General features: G+C 34.5%; 2 protein-coding genes across 5 annotated transcripts; one reads left to right on the top strand and one right to left on the bottom strand.

The window, feature by feature from the left end:
- Positions 1 to 134: 134 nt before the first annotated feature.
- Positions 135 to 3,279, top strand: LOC116109269 (dehydrogenase/reductase SDR family member 12). 4 transcript variants are annotated; one of them, XM_031395501.1, is made up of 10 exons: positions 135 to 251; positions 364 to 425; positions 931 to 1,050; positions 1,168 to 1,267; positions 1,427 to 1,516; positions 1,755 to 1,804; positions 1,915 to 2,065; positions 2,148 to 2,204; positions 2,581 to 2,702; positions 2,798 to 3,221. In XM_031395501.1, the coding sequence occupies exons 1-10, from the start codon at positions 183 to 185 to the stop codon at positions 3,012 to 3,014; spliced, it is 1,038 nt and encodes a 345-aa protein (XP_031251361.1). In that variant the 5' UTR covers positions 135 to 182; the 3' UTR covers positions 3,015 to 3,221. The 4 variants fall into 4 exon arrangements, with proteins under 4 accessions (XP_031251361.1, XP_031251369.1, XP_031251377.1 ...); XM_031395509.1 differs by having other exon boundaries at positions 1,436 to 1,516; positions 2,798 to 3,219; XM_031395517.1 differs by lacking the exon at positions 2,148 to 2,204 and having other exon boundaries at positions 2,798 to 3,279.
- Positions 3,280 to 3,311: 32 nt separating this feature from the next.
- Positions 3,312 to 7,395, bottom strand: LOC116109295 (probable choline kinase 1). The gene is made up of 8 exons (XM_031395537.1): positions 7,240 to 7,395; positions 6,643 to 7,043; positions 5,571 to 5,692; positions 5,293 to 5,488; positions 4,505 to 4,622; positions 4,332 to 4,379; positions 3,675 to 3,775; positions 3,312 to 3,590 (listed from the first exon to the last, which is right to left on the bottom strand). The coding sequence occupies exons 2-8, from the start codon at positions 6,991 to 6,993 to the stop codon at positions 3,453 to 3,455; spliced, it is 1,074 nt and encodes a 357-aa protein (XP_031251397.1). The 5' UTR covers positions 6,994 to 7,043; positions 7,240 to 7,395; the 3' UTR covers positions 3,312 to 3,452.
- Positions 7,396 to 7,872: the final 477 nt, after the last annotated feature.

Genomic DNA, 7,872 nt, shown 5'->3' with positions numbered 1-7,872 from the left:
AATACAAGAAATACGTTGTGAAAATACATGGATTAGAATGTTTTTGAAAACAAATGTTTATATATTTGATACGTATTTCTCTTCTATGATATAAAAGGCCAAGCAAGATGTGGCATACATGGCTGCTACGTGGCACAGTACCAACGAGAAACGATTTCGCTTCTGTTAGTTTAACAAGAAAAATGCAACACTCTACTTTAATGTTAAAAATTAAAATCTCACCCAGGTCGCTTTCAATGTTTCTGATCAAGGTGATAAACTCTTCTTCTACATGTATCTTATTGTAAAAAAGTAATCTTTTTTAAAGATAATTCATGGTTTGTGAATTTAAAGCTTGATTATTGATGGGTTTTGTGTGAACAGACATGGAGGGCAACGGCTTTTGGAGTGTATGGTTACCTGAATTTCACCAGAAATGGTTTCTTGTAAGCCATTGCTTGCTTTTTCTTCATATGGGTGTTTTTTATTTTGTGAAAATAAGTAATTTTAGTGACGTGTGAGGTGTTAGATTTGTCGGGTTTATTGCAGTTTTAGAAATTTATTCACTGGAGAATGGAGATGACAAAACAGATAATTTTATCGACTTTTGGGGGTCCTCTGGTCCTTTGTGTGTTTGAATTATGAGAAAAAAAAAAAAAAAAAGAAACATTGATTATGCTTAAAATGTGGATAAGTTTGAAAACTTTAGGAGAGTTATTTTTCCAAACTTATGGGAAATCAAGTAAATTTTCCCATTGGAAGATGTTAAAGTTGTACTGCAGACACGAAGTAACTCAATTTAGTTTATTGGTTTATTGAAGATGAAGAAATATGTCATCACTTCTGGGTAATGTTGGTTTTGAAGAATCAATAACATTTTGTAGTGAAAGAGGGAGTAGTCTATTTAGTCATCACAGATGAGAATGATATTTTCATTTGTTTGGCTTTCAGGGAACATGCCAAAAACTTCAAAGAAGAAGATATGCAAAAACGTATAGAAGGGAAGAATTGCATAGTTACAGGAGCAAATTCTGGAATTGGTTATGCGACTGCTGAGGGTCTTGCTTTGCGGTATTGATTAGCTTTGGAGTTTTACTGCTTGTTTGATTTCATGAGTCAAATATTGTAGATCAACTGTAAAGGTTTATATTTTGCAACTAGTAGACATTATAATTATTTTTTATTCAGCGGGGCAACTGTCTATATGGTATGTCGTAGCAAGGAGAGAGGAGAAGCTGCTCTTTCTTCTATTCAGTCTAAGACTGGGAATCCAAATATTCATTTGGAGGTATCCTTCTTCATTTGTATCGCATTTTCCATTGCTGTTTGATGAACCTCTAAGATAGTTCTTTGTTGAATCAAAACTTGGTAAATGATGATTTTTGTGACTTTTTTATTCAATAATGGGCTGCAAGTCTTGTTTACATGCATTTTGCTTATTAAATATAGCTTTCAGGTGTGTGATCTTTCATCTGTCAATGATATCAAGTCTTTCACATCCAGGTTTTCTTCAAAGGATGTGCCAGTTCATGTTCTGGTGAAGTTTCCTTCTCTGTTTGCTTTTTGCATCTCCATCACATGTTAATTTTTTGTTTGTACGATTACATGATCGCGTTACATAATCTCTCTCTCCTCTTTTGGCGGTTTCCTTTGGAGAACTATTTAGTTTTCTCCCGTCACTTAAACCTTCCATTTTATATCCTTCTGTACAACTAAATCGATTTAAATGTGAATTTGATGAAAAATCTGATTTTGCTCTACTTTACTTCCTTTAGGTTAATAATGCTGGCTCACTGGAGCAAAACAGAGTTGTCACACCGGAAGGGTACATCTTGCTTCTTGATCTTTTGTGTTCAAAAACCAAATATATTTCCTTTGTTTTGGCCTAGCAGAAAATTGATGCTTGTTTACTTCTTGTTTTCCATATAACTCCAGTTTTGAGACAAATTTTGCGGTAAATGTATTGGGAACATATACCATGACAGAATTAATGTTGCCTTTGCTGGAGAAAGCTGCACCTGATGCTCGAGTGATCACAGTTTCCTCTGGTGGAATGTATTCAGTTCCCTTGACTACAGATTTACAGGTAACTATTTTTGTGAACTTTGCGGCAACCTCAATCAAGTTTCTGATACTTATTGAACTCCCATATAACTGTTTTCATACAGTTTAGCAGTGGAAAATTTGACGGGGTGGAACAATATGCTCGAAACAAGCGAGTTCAGGTCTGTGAAAAAGTGAAAATTTGTACATTACGAATGACCTATATTTGACGCCTTGATATTATTAACATTTGAACGATGAAGCTTAATCAAAACTTTGGGTTAGTTTCGTCCATCTAATAATTGAAATCTTCACAGTAGTTAATTTTCACTGTTACCATTCAGCAAGATGTTAATTTGTGGGTATCAAATGAGAAATCTTTTCAACATCCTGATTAGTACTATGCTTCAAATTTTAGTCAATGGATAAGTGAAAACTTGGAATCTCAATTATTTCCTCTTCATTCTATGCAACTGACGTATGTATCACTTTTTCCCGGTTAAGTTTATTTGTTCTGAATGGAAACACTTCTCATGCTACTTCTCCTTGTTTGATTAGGTGGCTTTAACAGAAAAGTGGTCTGAAATGTACAAAGAGAAAGCAATTGGTTTCTACTCGATGCACCCTGGTTGGGCTGAGACGCCTGGAGTAACTAAGAGTTTGCCTAGTTTTAGTGAAAGGTTTGGATCTTTTCTACAATTCTACTGAATAATACCTAAGAAGTTTTCATTTATTTCATCCACAACTCTTCGTTAAGCTTAGACATATATTTCAGGTTTGCAGGCAAGCTTAGAACAAGTGAGGAAGGTGCAGACACTGTTGTCTGGTTGGCTTTACAGCCAAAAGAAAAGCTGGTACCTGGTGCATTTTATTTTGACAGAGCTGAAGCACCTAAACACCTGAAGTTTGCGGCAACCGGGGGCTCTCATACTGCAGTCGACTCCATTGTTGCAAATCTTCGGTCAATGGCCAACCTGCCTCCATTGAATTAAAACTATCTTCATCTTCTACACTTAAAAAGTCTTTTCCATGGTGATTTGAGTTCTTTTTCTAGATTTACCAAGTCATACTTGAAGAATATAGAATGCTAAACTTGTACCATGTTGCAGATTACAATATTAATGCTGCAAATTTCACATTAAACCATATATACTAATACCAATTAATATAATATCCAAATCTTCAAAACTTTTCTTTAGCAAACAGATATCATGAGCAAGCTTGATACTATTTATTGATTACAACCAACTCTTCAATTGGGGATTGAAGATCAAAAAGGGGAAAAAACATTCTATATTAAAAAATTCTCATCACTTATGTTTATACTTGCAAATACTTTGTGAAGTTTCCATACTAAAGTTTAATAAAATACAATCATCTCATATTGATATACAAGGATTCCAGTATGAATAAGGCACACTGCTTTTCGCTTATACTACATGACCATTTACATTGTTCCCATTTGGAATGGTTGAGGAGTTCAAGAGGCTTGGCATTCTCGACCAGTACTGCTGAAATCTTTGCCTTGCATATTCCGTGTAGTTGAAGTCGATCTTGTTTACATAAGCCTGTAGAGCAGCAGAAAATCATTGATTTGTACAAGTTCATGCGATAATTAAAAGGGCTTGGAAATGAGAAGCAAAAATACGTACCGAAATGATTCCCCATAAGCCCCAAAAGAGATGGTTAGCAAGAGTATACTTCTCTGCATCATGCACTAGTTGATCTACTTCACTTTCACTGGGTTGGTTGCCTACAGACAAAGAAGAAAAAAATGCAAGTATAAAAAAGTTAGATTTGCAATAACGGCGAAAGCTTGGCAGAATAAAACATATAGATGTTAGTATCCGCGGATTTTAAAAATCCCTCATTCAATATTTACTGATAATATAGTTTTATATGCATTGCTAAACCATTATCATAATCAACTTGATGTATAGCTTATTGAGGTTGCAACTACATCATCGTTAGTATGCCATAATTCCAATATACAAAACAAACAACTATTATTTTCTATATGTTCTGAAGGTCTGTCAAGGTTCCCTGTCAGTGTCAGTGTTATGAACAAATAACCTAAGAAGATATCAGATTTGCTGAATTATTGCAAACTGAGCAGATGGCAGAAAATTAAAGAAGGAAATCAAATTTTCTCCTTGAAAGTAGAGTCTCGAAAGGTCATATTGGAAGCTATTTTTCAATGGTAATCAACCATTAACATTTTTGATACAGAAATAAAGTGCAATCACACATTCAAAATGTGACTTCTTGCCTTTTGTATCGGTAAAGTGAAGAGGAGACTGTAGACTAACCTGCATAACTCAGATATACACGGACAAATCGTCGGCGCTCCACCAGTCCTAATGTCAAATACAGTTGAAGAAAACTAATTAGTCCAGCAATGGAACATACGCATATTGGAGTGAGACATAGGCAGGTTTTTGAAATAAATGAAACACAAGAATAGGCATAAATGGTTACTAACCTGGGTATATACTGTAGTCCAATATATGAGGCGTATCAGTATGATAATTTGCTGCCATTTCACAGAAGTGGTTTGCAAGGTCATAAGCAACAGTATTGAAACTTGCATACTCATAATCCTGTACAATGAACAATCAATTTCTAAAAATAAGTATACATCATCAGGAAGTTTAAGAGATCCTCAATAATACTTTTGTTAATCATATCATGAAAAGGTGACAACAAAGAAGCAACGGGTGCTGTTTTGCCCAAGCATTAACATAAATGGAAAGCAGCCAACAAGCAAGCTAGCAGCACCATCAAACTTGGTAGGAAAGATCTGATAAAGTGCGCATAACTATCTTCGCATAATAAATCCTCCTTAAATACCGCAAAAGTCTTTATTCTTGTTATTTTATTTTTAGAGATTTCCAGTGACAAAGCTTAAATATAATTTGGATGGCTATGAATCAGTGCCTGACATGCAAACTAACAATTAAGGTTTGAGCCCTCCATGTGGTTTTCAGAGAGACAAATTTTTTATTAGACAGAAGCACCATTATAGTCTGGTTCGTTTAAAAAATTTAAAGAGCAAACCGGTACTTCTAGAACTTCACCTCAAAGACAAATTACTGACACTCTCCCTTTTTCTAGGCTAAAAGGAGAATCTTACATTGGAAAAATGAAATGTCGAAGAAAAAAAGAAAGACAGAAAACAATAAGGAAGAAATAAAAATAAATAACCTCTGAAACTGATGCAATAATATAGAGGTCATAGGTATAACCACACACAACAGCATTCAAACTTACAATTATGGTGATTGCCCTCGTCTCTTCATCTATCATTATGTTTCCATATTGAAGATCATTATGACAAAATCTAATCTGTTGATGGGGCTGTGGCAACTCTTGCTCTAACATACAAATTTCCTCCTCCAGAGTATCCAAACGGAATTCCTTTGCATCTTTAGTGGAGCACAAACTTTTGGCCTTATTCAGCCAGTTTCTATGGAGAAAAACAGAAAAAAGGCATTAGATATCTTCAAATCTAGAAAGGAAAACACCAAGTTTTCTGAACATATCAGTACCTCAATCTGTCCCAGAGAAGTACATATATTGGACCAGGCATATCAAGATTGTGGAACTCTCTCATCTTAGCTGCTATCAGAGCAGATATTTCAGGATCACGAAGGTCAGCAGCTGATAGTGTCTGAAAATTCAACAAAAAGTAAGAAAACAAAAGGTTTATCTACCACTAATACTGATGAAAGTAGGCGTTAAGTCCTCTGAAATATTTTCCCTGAAGCTCATATTTTTACCTTAGTTCAAATAAAGGAAAATTAAATTCCCCGCCTTGAATATTCCATTGGAATTTAATTGAAAGAAACAAGGGAAACTATAATTGACACTGACCAGGTTGCTATTAATTGAATCAAACGGAGTATAAGGGAGGGGTTGACAGGAATTAAGTCCTCAGTTTGAAGTTCAGCTACCTAAAAGCTAAAACAACTTTACAACTGTAAAATTTATAAGGTTTGTAATCTTCTGCATAATGAGTCCGACCATTTGATATGTTCATAAACAGACAGGCAAAACAAGAAGAAAATTAAGAAAAAGAGGAGCCTCCAAGTAGGACCACCCCAATACCAAAACAAGATATGGGAGAAGATCCGATCTTGAACCAGACCACAGATTCATCGGAATAAAAGGCCCACAAATACATCTCCCACCTCTTTCAACTGAAGGCATAAGCCAATAAATAAATGGTTCTTTTCACATAAATTAATTCACTGTTTGTAAATTAACAAAATTACAGCATCAGCCTACAACTGAATCTGATTATACTACAGAAGTACAACACATTTTCAAAACGAGTGCAGTAAAAATAATGCCTTTAATTCAGCAAAATTAATAAAAATCAGTAAAAACTCAGTAACCTATGTTTAATATCAACATGTAGCCATATTGATTTACTTACTGAAAACATAATCAAGATTTCCCATCACTCAGTTTCAACCAGTCAATCTCAATTCAACGAAATGTCGAACACTGAGAATCACCCCCAAAGGCCAATTAATCTAACATGGTTACAATTTCATGGCATGAAAATCATTCATAAAGAACTAATAACTGAAAAAAAAAAATGACAGGTTTACATACCCTGGCGTGAATGAACTGCTCAATTCTTCCATCACTGAACCGCCCAAGAAGCTGTGGCCCTTGTCCATGCCTAGACATGCACTCAAAAGTCTTAATTTCATCATCCCTATTAAAAAAGATCTCAACCCCTTCTCCATAAATCCTAACCAGAACTTTTCTAACAAGACTACCATTCTTTGCAGGCCAGTTAATCTGATAAACCTCATTAGTCAGAGCACCTTTTAAAGGGGTGACCTCCAGCGCATCCATATCTTCAATAACATCTCCCCACTCAGAAGCCACAGCTTGAAGAACTTTCTTCAATTCTTCAGGAGAAGAACTCGGTATCAATTCATTACTCTTAATAGCCATCCTTTGTATATCAGTAAAAACAACTGATTACACAAAGAACAAAACTTGACCTGAAACAAAGAAAGAAAATCAAACTTTAATCGCAACCTCAATGAAGGGTTTAGAGTCTTTCAAAGCAACATGCAGCACAAAATCAACAAACCCAGTTGAGATATAACTCCACAGAATTGAAAAAATCAATACTTTAAACAAAAGAATCAAATCATTCGTCAAAAAGAAAAAGAAAAAGAAAAGACAACCCATTACCTAATAAAAGAAATCTGAATTCAGTCAAAAAAGTTGCAGGAAAAGCCAAAACTTGAGAATCGAACAAGTTTGAAAGCATGAAGGAAAGAAAACCAAGAAGGCCAGCTAGAAGAGAAACAATGTTAGACTATTTATTGTATAATTATATAAATATATATATTTATAAAATAATGAGGATATAGTTTGAATCCATTAATGGGAACTTACCTTTATTTGCTAAAAAAAAATATCCAGATTGTCACTTTCGATGAATAGCATTTATGACTTTGAGACACAGTGACGTTTGCTGTGAATTGTTACATTACCGACAAGTTATTTGGATTTGAGTCCCAGGAATCCAAATCGAAAGGATCAAGAAGCATTTTATTTAGAGAAAAATTGGGTTTTTCTTTAAATCTTTTATACATTCATTTTATATACAATCAACCAATAAGGGTGCGCGTGAAATTCATGTCTACTTACTTGGAACACACATTATTAGAATTTGTTGTGTTTTGGACGGTAAGGTTGCCTCTTTTTCAATGGATAACTTTATTCTTTGGTTGAAATACTAATATGAGACTACGGTTATGTTTTGATGGGTTACAAACGTCAAGTGAGTAACAAAATACATTTTACATGTTTGAAAATAAA

Source organism: Pistacia vera, unplaced genomic scaffold (assembly GCF_008641045.1).
Source record: "Pistacia vera cultivar Batoury unplaced genomic scaffold, PisVer_v2 Contig118, whole genome shotgun sequence".
Taxonomy (NCBI): Eukaryota; Viridiplantae; Streptophyta; class Magnoliopsida; order Sapindales; family Anacardiaceae; genus Pistacia; species Pistacia vera.
This window is presented reverse-complemented; position numbering and strand designations above follow the sequence as displayed.

Coding starts and splice junctions, on each gene's coding strand:
- LOC116109269 (XM_031395501.1), top strand. CDS start 183: ATGCAACACTCTACTTTAATGTTAAAAATTAAAATCTCACCCAGGTCG. Junction 252..363: donor TTTCAATGTTTCTGATCAAG/GTGATAAACTCT, acceptor TTGTGTGAACAG/ACATGGAGGGCAACGGCTTT. Junction 2,703..2,797: donor TTGCCTAGTTTTAGTGAAAG/GTTTGGATCTTT, acceptor CATATATTTCAG/GTTTGCAGGCAAGCTTAGAA.
- LOC116109295 (XM_031395537.1), bottom strand. CDS start 6,993: ATGGCTATTAAGAGTAATGAATTGATACCGAGTTCTTCTCCTGAAGAA. Junction 5,693..6,642: donor AGCAGTTCATTCACGCCAGG/GTATGTAAACCT, acceptor TTGAATTTTCAG/ACACTATCAGCTGCTGACCT. Junction 3,776..4,331: donor TGTATATCTGAGTTATGCAG/GTTAGTCTACAG, acceptor CTTTGTCTGTAG/GCAACCAACCCAGTGAAAGT.